This window comes from Centrocercus urophasianus, unplaced genomic scaffold, assembly GCF_019232065.1.
Source record: "Centrocercus urophasianus isolate 14NV4802_14NV808 unplaced genomic scaffold, USGS_Curo_1.0 seq_2, whole genome shotgun sequence".
NCBI classification, from domain to species: Eukaryota; Metazoa; Chordata; class Aves; order Galliformes; family Phasianidae; genus Centrocercus; species Centrocercus urophasianus.
This window is the reverse complement of record NW_024884755.1, coordinates 4,459,113-4,480,470: the sequence shown is the minus strand read 5'-3', so window position 1 is coordinate 4,480,470 and position 21,358 is coordinate 4,459,113. Positions and strand designations below refer to the sequence as shown.

General features: G+C 46.0%; 1 protein-coding gene across 2 annotated transcripts in view; it reads right to left on the bottom strand.

Annotated features, from left to right (window-relative positions):
- ZNF423 (zinc finger protein 423) overlaps window positions 1-21,358 on the bottom strand; it is a 163,998-nt gene that overhangs the window by 128,164 nt on the left and 14,476 nt on the right. The window contains exons 2-3 of one of the 2 annotated variants that reach the window (XM_042821744.1): window positions 16,522-16,722; window positions 12,972-13,052 (exon numbers count right to left, since the gene is read on the bottom strand). In XM_042821744.1, the coding sequence (XP_042677678.1) occupies window positions 12,972-13,052; window positions 16,522-16,618 (178 nt within the window). In that variant the 5' untranslated portion in view covers window positions 16,619-16,722. The remainder of the gene's footprint in view (window positions 1-12,971; window positions 13,053-16,521; window positions 16,723-21,358) is intronic. The other variant, XM_042821745.1, reaches the window with a different exon arrangement.

Here is a 21,358-nt window from a genome sequence, read left to right as displayed (position 1 = left end):
TTTCTAAGAGCTTTAACTCTTGCTAAAATGTAAATCAGGTTGAAATATAGCACGGAAGATAAGTTCCCACCAAGAGACACACTTCTAAAAAATGTAGATGATAAATTCATGTTAAATCGTTTTGATCACGTCCCCGGCCCCCCAGACAGAGCGATGCTGTTTGGAAAGGAGCAAAATCTCTGAGGCTGTTGTTTTCAGCTGAGAGTGAGGGGCATTTTCTGATGGGTGTGGAGCACACTGCAGATGGACTGCATTGTCCTTCTATCAAAGCGTGTTGGAAAAACTGACTTCCAAAGAGGAAAATTAGCGGGAGTTTAAATAAACAAACAAACAAAAAGGGAGAGAAAGTAAAATACGTTTTGGAAATCTACTGCTGAGAATGAAAAAGTCAACTGCACACACAGCGATGCCAATGGAATAAAGAATAATAAAACATAAAGCACTTCTCTGTCCAGAAAAAAATTACAAAAGAGTAAATGCCTCCCAGTGCTGACCCCAATAACTGTGTGCATTTTCCTTAAGCTGGTAAACTGAGGCCATTCTGCAGGAGTCTTCCAGGCTGGTGCAGAGGTTCACTCACTGCTTACAGGAGAACCCGCCTGGAGTTTGGCTGGGGCCGCACTGCCAAACCGCTGGCTCAGCATCCACCATTTTGTCCCAGGAACAGCTCAACATTACACGGTGCCACGAGGCGGCACACTGCACACCAAGGTCTCCTCCAGCATCTCAAGATCTGTGCAGCAGCATCTGCCATACTGCCTCCAAGGGCTCAGCACGTCCCTCCTCACGGTCCATCCAATGAGCAGTTCTTTTCCAGAGATAACGAGCTCTGTTCACAGCCAAACCAGCTGAAATCTGCTCAGTGGCAGCAGGGAAGCCCCAGCAGCCCCACAGGAGAGCAGACTGTGCAGCAAGTGAGGACTGCATGGGTGGCAAGCAGAGTACCAGCCCATCAGGATCCTTGGGGTGCTGCTGCCCACCAGTGAAACACACACCCACACAGCAGTGCCACCCCTGTACCACACAAATGCCAACAGCACAGGCACGCTGGTTCTGCAGCCATAGCAGCACATCCAGTTCTGACAGCGTGTTCTGCTGTCACAAACTTGGAATGGCCAACTGAAACATTAACAAGCTGGTAAACGAAGAAAAGAACAAACTGGGAGCAAAGTCTGCAGCACAATTATTTGACTGTCTGGGGTGATGAACACCATAATTCCACGAGATTTTGGCAGGAGGTGGGAGTTTTTGCAGTTTTGTAACTCAAATATATAATTAAGAATAAAAGTATACCAAGGAATAAGCCTCCATACTCACCAGTCCAGACAGTAGAAAATATGAAAGAAATACCCTATACCAGAAGGAAGTCAGTGCTGCAAAAGCCACACAAAAAGAGCATTCATCTGAGCCGCTGCGCTATCTGGTAATTCTTAGAAACACGGCAGAGGTGACTTGCCACACCGATTTCACCACTGACACCAGCACTAATTCCAGCTGAAAAATAACCTTTGCTTTTCTGAAGGATTTTCTAAGAAATCCTTTTTTGTCTCTTCTTTAGCAAACCATGACTCATTACTCTACACAGAACAAACTGCCACCAGATACAGAAGCTTAAGTGCCAGAAAATGCTCCACTAGCTCACAGAGAGTGTTTCAAGTGGGAGCTTCAAAACAGCCTCCAGAACCACACTCGTGTTCAAAGGAGGTGCTAGAGAACACGGCTGTGTGAAATTTGGCAATACAGCTTCACTGGCAAGAACAGGGAGGTTAGTTTTGGCTCACAGCAGATCCTCCACCCTGTATTTTGCTTTGAACACTTTTAACGAAAAACTCAAACTGAGATTCTACTGCAACCATCAGTTTTTATCTGAGGTTGGTCAAAAGCAAAAGAAGTGTGATTTTTGTGCTCACAACAGTGCAGAAGGAGTATATCCTCCATAGAGAATACACTGTATTTGGAGTTATCTTTGGAAGAGAGGCAGGCAGGAGGCCTATAATTCTCTCACACATATGCAATGCATGTAAGCAAGCACAGCATCGCTGTGGTAGGGGATGGGGGGAATGGGGTTGTGTATCATCCAACTTGCAGTACTGGGCTGCAGACAAGACTGTCCACTTCAGTATTTCCAGTGGAGCAGTTAGTCACTCCTCCCACCTATTTGCAGCAGCAAAATGAGAAAATGCTACTCTTCAGCGCAAATAGATGTTTATTTCATTCAGAGAATCTAAAAATGCCTCTAGAGAAGCTATAATGCCCAAATCATTAAAGCTTTGCCTCTTTACCATGATGTATTTTGGAAAATCTCAAGCCTCAGAACACAATGAGCACAAGAAGGAGGTAAATCATTGGGTGCTTCTTACTCTGACATGTGGTAGGAGGAAGGAGAAAAATGGCTTTATGATGGCAAGAGGAACAAAGCTGCCCCTGGACCAGACAAGCCGGTTGGGTGCCTGCACTTACAGCATCCCCAGGCACATGAAAGGCAAGAGGTGGTTACTGGCCACTACGATTTTCTCCACTCAGAAGACCTCTTATGATGAAGGAAAGGTTCCTTGCTTCCAAATAAATAAATTTTAAAAAAACAACTAGTCTAAGAACAGCTTGCTAACACAGACCACTAACATTTATTTCAGGCTTTCTGTTCCCTGTAAAATCAGGGAGCATGTACTTAGCTTTCCTCTTCCACAGACTAAACTGAAAATGTCAAAAAACAGGACAAGCCAGCTTATAAATAATTGCCAAGCCCCTCCTGGAAAAGGTTGAGAGGGAGGTGGGATGAAAGCTCTGAGCCAGGAAAGCTGGGAGTGCCAAGGAGCAGAACAGAATAAGGGCAAGGACGGTGCGTGATACCCAGCTCCATCTGTACGCAGAAATAAAAGGCATTGAGGAAAATATCAGCGCGGGTTATGGCAGGCGTTCCCAGGTGTGGGGAAATCCTCAGGGGAAGAGCACCATCAACAGAAAATACAGTAGACCTTATAAGAGACAGCTGACGTGGCAGATCCTACAAAAGCTTGTCTGCAGTATCAGAACATCTTTTGTTCTCTAGCCCCATTCTTTCACCTGGCAGCTCACGGATGAAAAGACCTGAGAGATGTTCCTGTCACCAGAGGCTTTTCCTCAAAAGGCTCCTAAAAGGAGGAAGGCCAGGGTAATGCAAGCTCTGCTACAGAGGACATATGGCAGAGGAAGCTTTACCCCTCTAATAACAACTTGCCTACATCTCAGGAAATTCTCCTTAACCCTGCCCCCTCGCTACCTGCAGTGTGATAACAAAGCCAACATTGTCCATCATGTCTCAGTTTGAAGCGACTCATTTATTCTGAAAAGTGCTGTGTTCGTTTTTTTTCAGCCTGGCAACCTAAGAAAACAAGGTTTACGTGATCACATTGCCTGTCATATGCCTTAACTGTTTGTCCCTTCCTATTAACTTTTGAATCACACTGGACTAGAGATAGAGCTCAGAGGGAAATTGAGTTTCTCTTATACAACGTAGTCTCTCTAAGATTGGTGAAGCTTTCTTGCATTGGGTAGGGCAGGGACCTGGTTCACGTCTCTGGGGGAAGGCAGAGGCAGCCACTGTCCCCACTGCAGGCCCATCCCAGCCCACTTGCACACACTGCCACCTGCACAGCCCCTGCTGTGCCCTGGGGATAGGGAGAGGTGAGCTCTGCATGCAGAGCAGGGCCTGGGTTTGGCCGTGGTGAAGCAGAACTTCATAGCAAGTCTGACCGCACGCATCGCAAAACTTGGGTCTTTTTCTGCCAAATTGCTTGTAACTTCGTGATGTATCATCAGGGACAAATGCCAATATTTCTCAAGTACTCCCTGCACTCAATACATAGCCACGCACAAAACAGTATGCAACCAGAGAGCTCTTACAGTACATTTGTCTTTAGAACTTCTTCCCTTTTATCTGAGGATGGCAAGTGAAAGAAAAGTCACTGCAAACTCCCTCATCTCCTAACGCCATGACTTTCTAGGGCTGCACAATCAACGTGGGGCTCCTTGAAACAAGCAGGACATGTGTGATGAAGCACACACAGACTGGGCCGTGAGCTTGGCTCTTGACTGAGCTTGTGACTGGCAAAAAGCAGCTCCCCGCCCAAGCAGGCCCTGCAGGGGCATCTTCCTAAACTTACTGGCCAAACTACTGATTTTTAAGGAAAAGAGAAGGAACAAAATATGTCCCTTCCTCCTATAGCACCACATGATAAATTTCACTGCCCTTCTCCTAGCAGCTTCAAGGGACAGTGCAGTGTTTGTCTGAATTTTTAACAGATGTTTCTAAGTACTCTTGACCACTGCTCCCTCCTGAGGATTTCGGCAGTGGGAGAGCTCTAGATAGTAATGCAAACAAAGCTGTAAGAGGCTCTCGGGGATAATCTGTAGACACTGCATCTAGTATGGGTGTGGATATGGGTCCAAGCCTTATGAAACTTTGTAAATATCCTCTGAAGACTAGCAGGCTGTACTGACCCTGCCTGCAGATGTTTTTGAGCTTACCAGCACCACAGTGAACAGCAAGACATCTTATAGAGTGCTGCAATGCTCCTGAAACAGCTGAGAGTAGTATTTAAACCAAAAGTTACAAAAGCAAGAATAGAGTGGAGCAGAACAGAATAATGCAAGAGATGATGTGTGGTGGCGTAACCACATTTCCAACAGAATATCATCGCACGTATTCGCTGCAGCAGGGCTCAGGCTGGGCTCAGCAGGATCTCCCAGACGCCGGATAGCCCTGGGGAGCAAGCACACTAGATGCAACTGACAGGTGTGAAGGTACTCATGCAGTCAGAACATGAATTGTTTGGAACAAATCTCTGCTTTCATTTTAGAAGAGAATGGTTATCTCGTACTTACGTCTGGGAAGAAGGCAGTGACATCTGCCTGAGTTTGCACTTAGCCTCAGCACATCAGGAGTGGCTCCTTCCACTTTTTATAGCCACAAGTTTACACATCAAAGTGTGTCTGTGACTGCTTAAGATTAAAATGAAATCTATTAACCACTGTTGGCTGAAGCTGGTTTTCTACAGGTTGGCCTATTGGCTCCAGAATGCAAGCAGGCACTTTGTTGTGCCAGCCCTGGGGTTGGATGCATCCCACAGCCCAGCACGGCGCTCCCCACCACTGGGAAGCAGCCCCAGTGCCTGCACCTGTGTCCTGCTGGGCAGGGAAGCCTGCCTGCGAGGGCATGGCTTTGTTCAGCTGGTGCAGCGCTGTGACAGCTGTGTCAGTCATGACTGCACCACAACCCATCCCCCAACCCTATGAGAAAACATAAAAAGCCCAAACTCAGACACATATCCCCTCAGAGCAGCATCGCTCCCAACACCCCGCTACCAGCACAGAGCAAGGTATAAGTGTCCTCTGTTGCCTTCTAGACCAGCATTTTGTGAACCCTTTTGTAAGAGCATTTGATTTGGTTTCAAAATTCCTCATACTGAAAAACACTTGTTATACATTGGCCCCGACTGCTGCACACAGCGACAGCTTGGTAGTGACAACCCACAAGATATACTTAGCTTCACAAACTCATCATCAATGGATTTTGAAAGCTCTGTAGCCAACAGACTGGAAACCACATGCAATACAAACACATAATAGAACTTTTAATGTGCAAAGAGACTAAACAAAAAGATCCTTGACCTTCTTGCTTTCCCTTGCATACCATTATCCCCAGTGAGACAGCAAATGGAATGACGTTGAGAGCAACAGCTACCACGAAGCAACTTTGGAAGCCAATTTCTACAGTGGTTAAGCAGTTAATGGCGTTAATCAGAATGATAACTTATTAAATTCTACATTTATGCAAATAGCATTTGGGCATATCACAGTGAGACGTGAGTAGAAGAGCTCACCAGGAAAAGGTCCCAACATCTTTTAAATTGGATGGATTTTTTTTTAATAACGTGTAAAATAATAGCAAAGGTCTGTGTCCATGATTGTTGGTACATCTGACAAACCACACTTAAATAATAAGCTGTAGTCACAAATTAATCTCCAACATCCCAAAGAGATTAATGAAGAAATTGTTTAATTCTTAACCTTTACGAAGCAGGGATTAATCTCTACAGCTAAATCCAATCTCTGTCTTTATCCTTTTAACAAGAAGTTGACATTTCTTACAGAGCTCCTAAAACAAGCAACATTTATCGAACAAAGAGAATGGCAGGTATCCCTCACTCTCCCCATACAAAGCCGTGCAACAGTTTATGTCTAAGGCATGAAACAATGCCATCTGGATATGCTGAAATAAATTAGAAAAAGACGCACTTCATAGGTTTCACAGCACTCAGTTTTGTAAAAGCTGTGTGGAAAATTTACTGTTTTCCAGTTTTCCAAAAGAAATTATCTGGCAACGTTTTGTGTTTGAATCCAATGAAGAAACAGGGGATTGGACAAAAAAGGATGAACTGCACCTTTAATGGCTTTCTAGATGTAGCTCTGTCCATCTCTCCCCTCCCCCCTAAAAAAATCCTGAAACAACAACAAATGTATGTATGTACTTAGTTTTCTCCTTTGTTGGTGTTTTCTGTAGAAATAAATTCTGCACAGAATTTTACCCATTCATTAAGTTCATTCCACATCTTTGGGCAAATGAGGTGGGAAAGTGTCTACCATCTATGCTGCCCATACAGCTTGCTGCAGGATGTTGTGTAAAATGAGCATTCCACCAATTGAAATTGTACCTGTATTTTGGAAATCAATAATACTGCTGATACACAAGCCCTAACTATTGGTTTATTGATGTGTATGTAAATACTCATGTAACTGGGTACATTCGCTTTGTTTGGACAAAGCCTGCAACACAGAATGCTAAAACATCTCTGGAAAAAATAATTGGCCTTTTTTCTCCCCTTTGGGTACAAATTTCTGTTTTTAAATGAATGTGCAGGTTTCCTGTTGCTGCACGAAGACTTCATTTCAAAATACTGTCATCGACTAATTCTACATTAAATTAAAACAGAATGTTTTACACCAGAAACACGTTTTTTTCATTAATTACTTTACAGCATATATCTTCTTCACCTTAATGTAATTCCCGAGTATTAAGAGATGAAGGGACTGAGTTGCTGTTTTTGGAAAAAAAAAAAAGAAGAAAAAAAAAAAGAAAGAAAAGAAAAGAAAAAGAAATAATCTGAAGTTTTGCAGTGACTCTCTTTATGGAGTCAACTTATGCAAGCACCGAAGCCCTTCCAGAGAAAACAGGATTCTCCCCACCTCCCTCTGGCTTTTCTCCCTACTGAATGCCATGGCCTTCACTCAACCAAAGGAAATGAAAGACAGACTGAGACAACAATGTCACGTGGGTGAAGGTCAGATTGATTTTCAGCTGTGTGGTGCTGTTCTATCGCCCTCAGGACAAAAGTTAAGCCCTTCATTTTTTTTCATGTCTGCTTTATAAGAGCAACTTATTTTTTCCTGAAATTCTGCTTGAGCTCCACACCACCAGAACTATCAAGGATCGCCTAATTTAAAACATTTGTGGATAACATCCTTGGAGTAAAACCCAAAGCAGCCCACACACTGCAGCATTCCATCCTCGAGTTTCCCCTGTCCCCGGTGCACACAGAGTGGCTCCTTCAAGCAGCTGAGGGCTCTGCAGTGACACTGCTGTCAGCAGAAGATGGGTCGGGTGCAGCTGCCGGCAGTGCCACAGTGCTCCCAGTCACCAGAGAGGAGGGTTTGCAGTCTCAGAAGGGCAAGTTCACAAATTGTTTTTCCTCGCCATCCTCCTGCCCCTCGCCAAGCTCCCTGGAGCCAAAGTGCCCGCTTGTTACTCACTGATGTGGACAGGGCCAGCGAGCGGCTGCAGGAGCAGGCAGCACTGCAGGCACATGCACAGCCTCCTAAAGATGGCAGCTTCTCCCTATACAGCAAGGGACACCCAGCAGCTGTACTGCACACTGCTGAAGTATCTCATGGATTACAGTTCTTATCTGGAAAAGCTCTCAAAACACAGAGCATGGCAAGTGTGTGATGGGGATGGAGTGGCACTGGATACTGCTATAAGCCCAGTGCAGAATGGTCAAAGTCCAGGAAGGAGTCCAGTGAGGAGAGCAAGGAAATCGCCTGAGAGGAAGGACCACAGGGGGACAGCACAGGCAGCGGGCACAGCATTGCCTGAGGAGAGCTGGGGCACCCACAGCAGCAGTCCCTCGCAGTGAGCTGCTTCAACTACTGCAGTAAAGCCATTGAACAGCTATCCTAAGAATGAGCTGGTTCTTGGCTTTAGCCTGGTTGGCTGCAAAGGCTGACTGATGCAGATTGAATGCTGAGTTCAGATCTGGTTAGATGTTTGGAATCCTATAAATCACCTGCATCCTTTCTTGCTAGGAGAACATGAATGCAGGTACATTTCTATAGATAGCAAGGCCATAAGAGGAATTTATTCTACTTCTGTCTGTCTCTCCAAGTTTTCTAATGAATAATTAGTAGTTGTAGATTTCTAAAATGACCATTTAATATAAATTATATCAAATCTCATTTATTTTAGGATATATCATTAAGTACAAAGTCTGCACAAGTGAACTGAGTTCGCTGTAGAGGAAATGACTGGGAATTATGTTCAAAAACTATTCAAATGTTTAATGTAAGAGATTCCCTGGGGAGGAGAAAAGTGATGGGCCTCTTCAGCCTTTCCTTATGTCCTCCTCAGCAAGGCTACAGTAATTGAGCAGCAACATAAGGATGAGCCAAAAAGTCTTTCACCGTTATGCTGAGAAAGGTTTTTAGGAAGCCTAAAGAAGAGATGGATCGACATGCTAAAATCTGGCACAAGGAAGAGGAAGGTCATCCCGTGTTATAGGTGTTGATAACAAAACCCACCTGGAGCACTCAGCCCCAGTACCAGTGTCACACGTTACTGGGCAGACTGGGGACACCGCATTCACAAGACAGTTTGCTAAGGAGAGATGGCACAGAATCGCCCCCAAGCCCTGACCTCCCATCTCTCTCATGATGATACAAGGCTTCTGCAGCATCAGAGGGTGCCCTTTGTGGGAGCTGCACAGACTAACAGTGAATCCTTCTAATTGTCAGTGACACTGGTTCTCAGAGACAACACAAACCTCATATCAACAGAAGTAAGGGAAGGAAGGAGGGAACACCCCTTCTAGGAGAAGGCAGAACTTAAGCCAAAACAGAATGATTTCTTAATTCCATGATGATAAAAATAAGACTGGTACTTCCTTGTGTCAGAACGGAGTCACCAGTCTAAAATGGTCTAAAGATCACAAAGCGCTCAAATGCTGAAGGAGGTATCTAACATGAACAGACCTGGTACCTCGAAAACTCCGTTTTTCACTAGTTAAGGCAATAAAAGCTGGTCACATTAAGCAAGAATAACATTACCTATATTTTAAACATACTACATTTAAATTTCTACTGATCATCTTTTCAACAATTCTGAATCAAGATCATGAAATCTACTTTTACAAGTAAACTCATCATCAAAAATAGTATTAAAATTACTTAAATGAAATAGCATTCAAGAGGCACATGCTCACTGCCAAAGTTTGAAGGAAGTCAGAAGCTGCTTAGACTTCTGGTGGAGGTCTTCTGATGCACAAACCCAGCTCGGAGAGCAACAGCCTCTCCAGCAGGTGCAGGGAAAATATTTCCCTTATTCAATTTATCAGACTAGTTCAGTCCAACAAGGAGTTCGTTCAGAATGGAGACACTATTTGGCAGATGATTGCCAATTTGCTCCTTGCCAGCCCACAGTAAAGAAAGGGGCGAGACCCCTTTGGAGGATGCAGACACCCGGGCAAAGGGAGCCACATACCTCAGCGGATCCATCCTGCTCACACAGCTCCAGGTGGCACAAGGCACGTGGCACGGCCCTCCCTCAGGTCAGTGTCAGAGGCTGGCTGAGCCCTGGGCTCCCCGACCCTGGGGCCATGCGGGGATGCTCCAGCGTGCGCTCCCAAAGCCAGACGGCTGAAGAGGACCAACCCATGCTGGCACGCTTCCCTAAAGCCAGCCGGCACTGGGGGGTGGAGGCTGCTTTCTGGCTTCCCCAAGCCTGGAGCACAGTTAATAACATGCCAGCTGTATCTGCAGACAAGCCAAGTTTAATGAGGCTACAACAAAAGCATTCAAATATGCACTACAGAACTTCTGCAGGGATTTTTTTCTAGAGCTTGTTTAAAAAAAAAAAAAAAAAGGAAGATAGAAATTCCTGACAGTGTTTGTATACACACTCCCTTTTTTTTTTTAATTATATTATTTAAATTCAAATAAATCAGCATTAGAAATACTCTTTTCTATTCCATTACTTCCAACTGCAAAATTACATTCTGTGAGGATTGCTTGCAGTGCTCTGCTACTTGCTTGTTTCGTAACAAACACTGAACCTTCTTTGCTTTTTCTCTAAAGGCCAGCCATCACTTCTCCACCTGCCTGGTCTCTCCATCAGGACAAGAACTGTCCCCCTCCTGCTCAGGATCCAGGACTGACAGACAAACATGGCCGTGTCGTAGCACTGGTGGTGATGGAGGTACTGCACCCTCTCCCTGCACTACCTGCAGTGCCTTGCCACGTGCCACAGGCTCCAAACCTGGGTCTAGGCGCATGAGACCCCAGTGAGAGCCCTGCAAACTGACTTGAGGCCTCTTCATGGGCTCCTCAAGACCCCCATGCTCCCCCAAGCGGAGAACCCCTCCACATTTTCATACTGTTCCCAAGCATGGGGAGCTGCTGGCAGCAGCAGCCCCTTCCTCCATGGGCATAGAAAGCACCTTCCCACACCTGTCCCCTCTCCTCTTCTGCAAAGCCATGTATTATTTGGATTTCTGTACCGCCAAGAAACAAGCCTGCCGTTGCACCGCCAGCCCATGCTGTGCTATGACAAGGCTGCAGACAGCCCCTCACCATCAGGAGCCCAGCTCCAGGCAGCAGCAGGATGGGGTGGGCCCCAGCATTTCCATGCGTACCTGTGCACACTTTGCAGACTGCTTTCTGAGCCAGACAAAAGTAGATAAATAAAACTCAATTCAAGTAGCAAGGATGAAACAGTCTCTTGCTGATACAACCATACTAATATGTCATCCTCCGCTCCTCCCTGGGCCGTGTGTTTAAAAATGACAGGGTGAATATTCTTCCTAGGCCAAAGACACATGCTGCTTGAGGAGAGTCATCTTCTTAGTTGAGATATGTTTGCCCAGTCGCTACAAGGCTGCAGCAGGGCAGGTGTGGCCCGCGCCGCCCTCCCACGGGGTTCTGGTGACACGTGGCCCATTGCCCTGCCATTGCGCTGGCACTGCTCCTATCTGCGAGCGCAGGGCCCGGTGCTGCCTCCCGTGCCACTGTCCCCAGAGGCCCAGCATAAAGGTGGCCACGCTGATTGCGGGGGGCGGCGCTGGCGGCCTGGCAGGCTCTTATCTGCCCGCGCACTGCCCGGTGCTCGCATGGGGCTGCAGAGGGCCTGCCGCAGTGCCCGCCACAGGAGAGCTTCTGCTGGGCCACTGAGCAAATCCCACACCGTGTGCGTATGGCCAGCGAGCTTTGTTCCAAATTCACGTGCTCCTCCAGCCCTCACATGCAGGCCCGCAAAACCCTCGAGCTAGCCTCAGAGAATCACAGAATGGCTTGGGTTGGAAGGGACCTTAAAGATCATCAAACTCCAAACCACTGCCACAGGCAGGGTTGCCAGCTACTAAATCAGGCTGCCCGGGGCCTCATCCAGCCTGGCCTTGAACACCTCCAGAGGTGAGGCATCCACCACTTCTCTGGGCAACCTGCACAAACTCAGAGCTTCCACACGGGGTTCACTTGGTGCTACACGAAGCCGCCTCAGCAGGCTGCCCTGCAAAGAAGCACACCACTCAGGTTGTGCCGTGAAGCCACCTTGTCTTCCAAGGTCACCACGCACCATTACACTCTGAAAAGTGCCCCTGTGTGCCTTCAACTCACAGTTCAGCTACAGGACTATGCTCTGCATTCCCCGCAACACACATGCATTTCCCAGGCAGCCCAGCCCAGTGCATCCCGCCCCACCTGCCGCTGCAGGACCCAGCCTTCCAGAGCTCTCAGCACCAGCAGGCACAAACGCCAACCAGCAGGACAAATGTGGGCCCCGAGAGGGGATGGCTGAGACAACATAAGGACAGGACCCCACGATCGCAGCCCCTCGAGGAACCAACAGCATGAAGCCTGCCCTGGTACTGGTTGTCAGAGCCAGGCAGTGAGAGCTGAGGGCTCCAGGGAAAATCCGTGTTTTTACAGTTTGCTGTATTACAGAGCTTTTCTGGTGCCAATTTTGAAAACACTGCCATGACCTCTGGAAAGAAGGAAACCTGCATTTCAGCACAACAAGAAGTAGAAAAGAACAAAAAAGGAAATGTTATTTTTTTTAGGTTGAAACACTAGTCAGGTTAAGAAAAAGGAGCAAAATTCTGGCAAGGACAGGAGCACTCAGACCAAGCCACAACACAGTAATTAGGGCCAGTAGGTCATTAGAGCCACAGCTGTACAAGCTAGGTGTATAATTAAGTTTCCACACTGCTTTTTCACAACTGTACTTCAGTTTCTTTTGAGGAGGATGATCAGTAATTCATTAGTTTAAAAAAGCAACACCAGCAGCAAAACACCTGAAAATCTATGACTTGCCAATCAGGTGCAACAAAAGATTATAATTTAGGGAAAGGCTAATTTGGGAAATACATTCAAGAAGTCTATCTTTGTCAAGTAGAAGCCAAGTAGTACAAAGTACTGCCTGATTAAAGCATTACTGAGATGTGGTCACTTCTTGGCAAACTGCTGTGTATGGTTTCTGGATGAGCATCCCATATATACAGTTGCATGGCAATCATAATTCTTGCAGCAGGTGAAAGACAAGAAAATGCAAAATTATACACTAGCATGAAATAGTTACAATACCTCATTTCAAATGCAAGCCTAGTGTACAAGTTACAGGGCATTTAACAGGAGTAACTGCAAGACTTTAATTATAAACTAGTTCCTACCGTACAGTAGTTTAGAAAAATCAGCCGCTTCCCAGCTGGCAATATCCATATATAGCTCTGCTGCTGTTTGAAACAGACAACCTGTAAAGTTATCAACAACAGAAGAGGACCTCATGAAATGCTCGAGACCCCAGCGTAACCTACTTCTGTCCAGTTCATTGGTGCACTAATTTGTTTTAAAACACTCTACATTCAGCTGAGAAACCATAGGAAAAAGGTTTACATGAGGCTATGCTGACCCAGCAGGAGGAAAGGGCTGGCATGGGCGGAGGAAGCAAAAACAACACAACGAAAACAGGAGCTAAACCAGACTACCACGTGTGGACTAACGGCAGCTCCTGCGGCTTGTAGCCACCTTTCATCAGACAGCAAACAACTCAGCATTGCAAAATAGTTGCTTGATGCATCCATTGAACACCCTCATCTGCAAGTTCACAAGCAATCCTGTACTCTTGTACATGGTGCTGTGATGAGTTGTAACATCTACACTAAAAGAGTGTGCAAAAACATACAGAAAGGACTGCATGTAATGCAGGTGGCAATGACTGAGTCTTCTGGAGTGAAGGGAACATGGGAAAGGAGCAAGTTTTAAATTGATTTTAAAAGCTTAACACATCCAGCATATGCGCTGGGTGTTTCTGTCTCTTCTTGGCAGATTTTAAAGGTGCTCTCTGTCTCATGCTCAAGAGCACCTTGAGGGTACGAAAGCAAGTATGCCAGGAACCAGTGAGGACACAAAATGCCCGCTCTCCACGCACAGTCACCACTGTGACCCCTCACAGATCCCTCAGGTACTAGGAGCCCCCAGGCTGCATCTGGGGCAACCAGCACTTGCAAAGGGCACGGAGGCTCCTGATGCTGCCAGGAGAATACCTCCACCAGGCTGGCAACAAAGGAATGCTGCACACTTATGCCATGAGACATGTCTAGATATCAGCAGTGTTTTGTCCTCAAAGAAACAAGCCTGAAATGCATGAAAAAGCAAGGGGGGGAAATGGCTGTTTGTTACTTTCTTACATGTCAAAGAAGCTGTGTTCAAACTGTATTATAACTTCAGCCCACTGTAATGAATTTCTAAGGGATTCTGGTGAAATAGATGGTTTATCCTATTCTTTGGAGTGAGCCCCTATAATCCTGCAGCATTCCTGAGCTACAATGCCTTCCTAACTTCAGCATCCCAGAGGAAGTCATTAGTTATGTTGTATTATCAGGCTAGTGATATTATCACTACAAATATTACCTGTATCGATCTGGAGCCATGTAGACACGATTGAACACCCTGCTTCAGATTAAGACATGAAACTCTGGCTTGCCCAGAGGTCAGGCACTGTGTTACAACTTCAGATATGTCAGGCAGGCATTAGAGACAAAAGAAAACAGGGCAACTCAGGACGCAGCTCACGTGGTGGGGAACATCTCTAAACACACCGCTCTTCCTAGCACTCCTTAGATTCTCATCCTGGTGGTGCAAGTCTTTCCAGGTGAGCTAAACAAAAATGTGTTTTTTAAGTGCTTTGAACAAAAATTCTTGTGGTTATTGAACAAATCAGTGGGTCTGAACTCGAAAGCTGCTTTTCCTCATGGTAAGATATGTAAATATCAAGCAACATTCCAGACTGTCTTCGTGGAAACATTCTCATTCCAGAATAGATGAATGCAACCTTCACATTAAATAACTTCATGACACTAAATTAAACCAAAGAGAAAACAGGCACTCTTATTCTGGAACAAGCATTTTCTCACATGGAGATAATCAGCACCTACTACCTGTATATGCAGATGATTACATGGTGCCTTTTTATGACAAAATGTCTTTGTAAATCATCTACACATGTGAAGACAGTAAAAGATGATTAAGTTATGCTACCTGCAATCAAAAATTAGCAAGGGGAATACTCACAAATTATTCTGATAGATTCCAAAACCAGAATTTATATTTCTTAGTCTCGCTAACAGAACACTACATTGAAGGGAAATAAAAAGGGAGGTGTGAAAACATTCACCATATAGACTCAAACCCCTCAGATTGCTGCATTTTAATGCACGTTGGCCACAGGAAGAACAATGGCTCTGACACCCCATCCCCCTGTGCAAGCTATCAGATGGTCCCTTCCTGCCCAGTGCCATGCGCAGCTGTATCGTGGAGACAGCACACTGGGTAACTGCAGCCACTCCATGGATCACCAGTGACTGCACCAACTCAACACAGGGCATCTGTCCCTGTCTTTAGAGAGGACCAGAGCGGGCTGTGCACCTCACATCCTGATCTGGAAAGTGAGGATTTTTTTGTTCTACAGCATTTTCCTGCCTACTACCCTGCAGTAAAAGTATTTTGTTTGCAGAAATCTCAGTACAATCTAGTAATTGTCAGCTGGCCAAAAATGGATCCTATGAAACAAAGCCTTGCTGGTTTTTGTACTTCCAGATTTGCATCCTGCGCAGTGTGTAACCAAAGCAGGCAGCAAGCAGCCCTGCAGACACAGGTGGGCTGCACCTGGCTCAGGACAGGGCCGGCTGTAGCCTGCTGGCAGCCCACCCTGCCTGTATGCCCTGCCTTGCTCTTGCCTTGCTTAGCACAGCTTCCCTTATGCCCAAAAAGGAGAACAGAACCTGAACAAATTACCAAACAAATTAGGCAGTCAAGGAGGAATATACACTCATGGGAACGAGGACGGGATAATACTGCACCGGAGGAGAAAGTAACCCTCCTGCCCCTGCCAGCCTCAACCTGCCACTGCCAAAGTGGGAAATGGCTAAAAGCATCGTAGACAGTTTGAGAAAAAAGTTGCAGAGTACTCGGCTTCAGGAAGGAAAGGATGAGAATTCCTTATTTACATACCTTTCGACATACTCTGCGCTCACACTCTTAAGAACTTATTTAGTTTTGTGTACAGTCTGTGAGGCTTTTTGCTACCCCCATTGCTCCCCTCAGCACGCTCTGCAAAGTCTCCTCTGCTACCATCGGCCATGCATGGGGAGCTGTGCGAGGCGTGGTGCACAGCCATTGTTCACTCCACTGCTCTGAGCTTGGTCTTGCTTTGCAAGAGAATCAGGGGAGGCTAATGCTGCCCTCACCTTCAGAAAACTCAAAAGGAAATGCAATGCAGCCTAGGGAGAAAGGCGTATTTTTAAGGCGGGATGACAAATCTCAAACTACAACTTTAAATTTCAGATATTGTCACATTCTATGACGAGGTTCAGAGGCCTTTATTTGTGGAGAGTTTTCCACCTTTCAGCTATGTAACTTTTTTAAATCTTGCTACATTTGGGGAGACGGAAAAATATCCTGTCTGAAAATTTTAATGTTTAAAAAAAAGCAAAACATTTTTGTCTATCATAATTACTTACAGATTCCAATTGGAAAGCTGTTGCTTTTATTTTAATTTTATTAAAGGAGTGAACAAAGGCTACCCTAGGCACCACAATAAAATTACATTAACTGTAAAATTACATTATTAATTCTTTAATCTCACTTGAGGCCTCAAGCTGTTGCTATGTCCAATTACCCAGCTAACCACCTGTCAGAACTGCAAAGCGAGTTTAACATTACCTCCAGGACAGTGGTGTGCCCTGTGTTCAGTCAGGTCTGCCAGTGAATCGAAGTCCTGCTGACAGTTATCGCAGGTGTAAATTGACTCATCCTCCATGTCTTCATCTTCCTCATTTCTCTCTTCCTGGCTCGTCACGCTGTTCCTCTCTTCCAGGGCCCGGCTGTCCTTCACGTCGCTCTCCAGCTCTCCTCCCAGGCCACCTGCCAACAGCAAGGATGCAAGCGAAGGTTTAGAGGGCTGCAGAACAGGAGCCTGATGAGTGATGCTGCACTCATTGACAGACATTTAATTACAGCCGCTCTTGCATTATTGCTGACAACTTTTGTTATATTCATGTGGGTTTTATATCCTGCAGCACAACAATTCTTGACCGTACTCTCTGCTGCTTGGTGCAAACACTCCCAGGCTGCATCACGGGATGAACAGTGAGAATCTCTGCCTCTACCATAGGAAGTTGCTGGTGTTTCATCACTTCACCAGACTCTCAAAGCTTTAAAAATCTGCAAGACTGCTAACAGAAAAGCTGCTGAGTTTGAATTCCCTATGCTTTCCTCTCCCTGCTGCCAGCAAGCCCAATGTCAACGATCCGGGCGATGGGGCTCCGGCTGATGACTCCGAGGCCCGTGCCCACCCTGTGGTGTGAGACATGAGTGTTCTAGAAGTCATCCTGAAGGACGGGCTCTTGCTGCAAAGTCTCCACACGTGGAGCTGCAGAGGACTCAGTGACAGCTCCTGAGCACAGCACGGAGGCAGCGCCCAGCTGCTTGGTGGTGCCTGGGCTTCATGTCGCCAACAGGGAGACTCATGGTTCCAAAATTAGATCAGGACCGAATGATTAAGGACAACCGATGCTGAGAACATGAAACAAGACTGAGAAATAAAATTTATTAAAGATGAAAACTGGTTACCACAAGCACTGCAGTTCACTACACAGCGCTCGCAGGGCTCTGCTGCCACTATCCATCCAGAGCTCAGATGTTATGCCATCTCCTGAACTGTGCATGACAACGTAAATCAGTCGGTGTAAAATGCTCTGCAGCTTTCCATAGAGTGCTCATAACATGACACACCCTTGCAAATGCAATGGAAGTATTAAGAATCAATGCCTGCTTGTGGTCTATCACAGCATCACTTTTAGCAATTAACTGATCTGCACATTTTCAGGTTATTTTACTGTTCAATTATACATACCTTTCTACCACAACATTTCCATTAGGGGCTAGATATAATGTTCATATTAACAAAGCAGACGTGCCACTTATACAGAGGTAATGAATTTAAGGATTTGTTTATAAAAGTCTCACTCACCATACTCTAAGCCACGAGCTGCACTGTTTATTCAATAAAATGTTTTCTTTGAACCCCGTGCTTTATAGCCTCTTCCTTTAATAAAAGCATATTGTAGTGGGAAAAGACAATTCTGTTCTCCTTACACATTACTACCTTGCCAAACAATAAGCTACATTTAAAGCTATGTTAGCTTTCCTTTACTTTCCACATAATTTAACATGCACACTGAAATAATCACTTCCGCTTAGACAATTTACTTGGCACCCCTTTTTACTGTCTCTCAACCCAGGCTGGAATCGCAAACATTACAGCCCAGTCAATCTTGTTAAAGCCTGTATGTCCTGCAGATCTGATAGTTCATAAATCACAACGTCAGCTCTCCAGCTTTGTAAGACAGAAACCTATAAAATAGTGCAAGTATATAAATCTGATCCGAGAACCGCCACCTGAATCTATGCCTCCTGCTGATGGAGCCTCTGAGAAGCACTTCTGAGCCGATTTAGCTACAGCCTGAAGAAGAAAGATTTTAGGCAACCTCAGAGAGGCTTAGGGGACCTTCACTAATATTTTTAGTAGAAATTTTGTCTTTTGACAGTTAACCTAAAGGCCAGCTGATCTGGTGAGCACACTGTGACAAATTCATCCTTGGTTTCTCTCCAAAACGTCATGACTACACTGGGGATAAAGCTGTTTGACTGAGTCCAACAATAACAAATAATTTAACACACTGCTTTAGGAAAAATAAATTGTACAATGTGAGATAAGAAAATAAGATTCCCAACTGCAAAGCAAAATTCCAGAAACATTTTTTAATTCCCTGCTGAATGGGGATCTGATCCTCTAGGCAACTTTTCAAAAGTGTCATTACTTGACATGGCCATATGTCAATAACACAACAATGAATCTTACACAAATTACTTTAAAAACACAGCATTACTTTAGGACGAGATGTGTTCTGTTTTCAGCACGCTGAAGGAATTGTGCACGTTCGCCATACCTCAGGGTTGCTGTCCTTGGAATAATATGGCCCTCAGATTCCTCTGCTGAGCCACACGCTTGGAGAAACCACTGAGGTAAATCTGGGGCGTTTCTTGCCTTTTGCACAGAGCCTGCAGAGTTCAGACTCCAGGGCAGCAGCAGGGCGGTGCACAGTGCTGGGAGTGGGCAGCAGTGGGGCCAGGGCCGGGGCCAGGTGGTCCCCAGACAGAGCGAGTCCAGCTGCTCCGCAGTGAGCTCAGCAGCATGGCAGCCGCCTGGGAGTCTGCCTCAGGAGCGAATTCCTGAGGAGTTTTGCAGCAGTAAGTCATGGGCTTAACCTGCAAGATTGCTTTGGGCGAGTGCAGCATGAGCATCCCGCCATGATGGGAAGGGAGCACACGTGCCTGGTGATGGTGAGCCCAGCAGGGTGGTGCTGTGGGCAATATCACCCTGGCAGGCAGCACACTGCTGGCACTGGGCACTAGGGTTGTTTTGGCCTAGCTGCAAGAGGATATGTCCTTGTGTCACCATGCAAAGTGGCTCGGGGATGTCCAGAGCCAAGCAGCACCTCCAAAAGACTCCAGAGACCAGTGGTGATGTTACAGCACCAAGCCTAGACACACACATTTAGCAATTTGGCAGATAGCCTTGGAGCTTAGTGAACTTATGCAGCAGTATTAGCTTCCATCTAGATCACTAAATAGAGGGCCAGTACTGGTGAGCACCAGCAGAAGGGGCTGCCGGCACTGCGGCTCAGGCATGCAGTCACTGGTTGGTTCTGCATGGGAAAGAGGCCTTGCACTTCACATAAGTGTTAGTAGCAATTAAGTGAACCTACCATCTCTAGTAATTGTTTTAACAATTTATGAGTAAGAGATGAAACCATTAGACAGATCAGCCTTGAAAGTGCACCTCAGAACTCGGGTTTGAAGGGCTTCTTGTTTTTCTCTTCTTTTTTTTCCTGGAACATAGTAAAGGGCCTACAGGGCTTTACAGGAGGTGAATGCTTTATCCTATGACCTAAACAGTCTGGCCAACAGTCAAGAACTACTGAAGTAAATGCTAATGACCCTTGCTTTGTGGTATAAAAAAACAAGCTTATTTCCTAGAAGGTTACAATTTCAAAGGAGATGAATCAATAAATGGGAGTATTCCTGTCTCACCTGGTGGTCCATGGAATGTGGCAAATTTCCAGAGGTGGAGAAGAGATTCTTGAGCGTTGGTCTGAAAGGTTATGGCCAGCAAAAGTGGCTCCCGAGCCATGCTGTTACAGCAACAACATACTTCGAAAGCCAAAGTTTTGAAAACAGACTGCATGTCTCATGCTCATGCCAGACCTCACCAAAGGTGAAAACAAATCAACGTGCCTTTCCAGCTGGGTCGCTCAGGGCCACACATGGCAGGGCCGTGCTGCAGGTGCTAAGACATGGGAATGCACAGCACTGGGCAACTTGTGGGCCTGGGTAATGAAAGAGGATGCAAACCTCTGGGCTTATTTCTCATCTTTGGAATCCAATATAACCATCAGAACTTTTTGTTGCCTTCAAACAAAAGAGGGCAAACAAGTCTTTCTGTGCTTGTGCCAGTAAATTTTTCAGTCTTTATTTCTTTAGAAACCCAAGGACTTCTGAAAGCTGGGATATTTTAATTCTAGCATTGTTCTTTCAAGCGTGTTATCTAGCATGGGGTCATGTCTGGCTCTGAGCACTTCCAGTGACTGGGCTCCATGGCGAGCAGTTTCCTCACAGCAGGAGAGGCCGCAGGACAGCAGCCACAGCACCTCATGCCCCGGCCATGGCATGGGCACAGGCATGCCAAGCCAGAAGGGACCCACTGGATAGGGTACAGAGGCATCACCTCATTCACTTGCCCTGTTCCAAAGACACAACCACCACATGTCCCACAAAGGGCCAGGATAGTTCCTAGCCATTTCCCAGAGGAGATAAAACAAAAGTCCTGAGGAAACAAACTGCTGCAGAGCCAGCAGGGCAGTAAGCAGCTCCTCTGGGCCGGGCGCAGCCAGGCATGGGGAAGGCAAAGGAAATTCCTCCTGTAACTGGGAAGTGAGAACAAAAGAAACAAATGACTTAAAGGAAAAGCCTAATCTAAACATTCATGTTTCATTCAGTGCCTAACGCCAAGTTAGTGAGGGAGGTTCTCTACTTTTGTGTAGTTTGTTGGCATTTTAGTGTTCTCTCTTGCAGTGTAATGCAGCAAAGAGTCCAATTTTCTCTGTTATATGTGGTCAAAGAAGAATGAACAGCGGCAAAAAAGCCATTAATGCTTTAATAAAAAAAATGCAAACAAGCCTCAGCTGGAAACTTCCCATAGGATGAAGGCTGTGCGGGGCAGCCCAGCCTATGGCTCCTCAGCATTTCAGGAACAGCAACACTACACAGCTGCCTCTGGAGCCCCCGGCCATCTGTATGCTGCCTCCCCTTGGGCCACAGCCCCATACGAGATACTGTAGCCACTGCTCCACAACCATAGCAGTGCCAAAACCCAGCTCCAGCCAAGAAAGCCACCCAGTAACATACCCACATACCAGCCCCAGGCCAGGTACCAGAG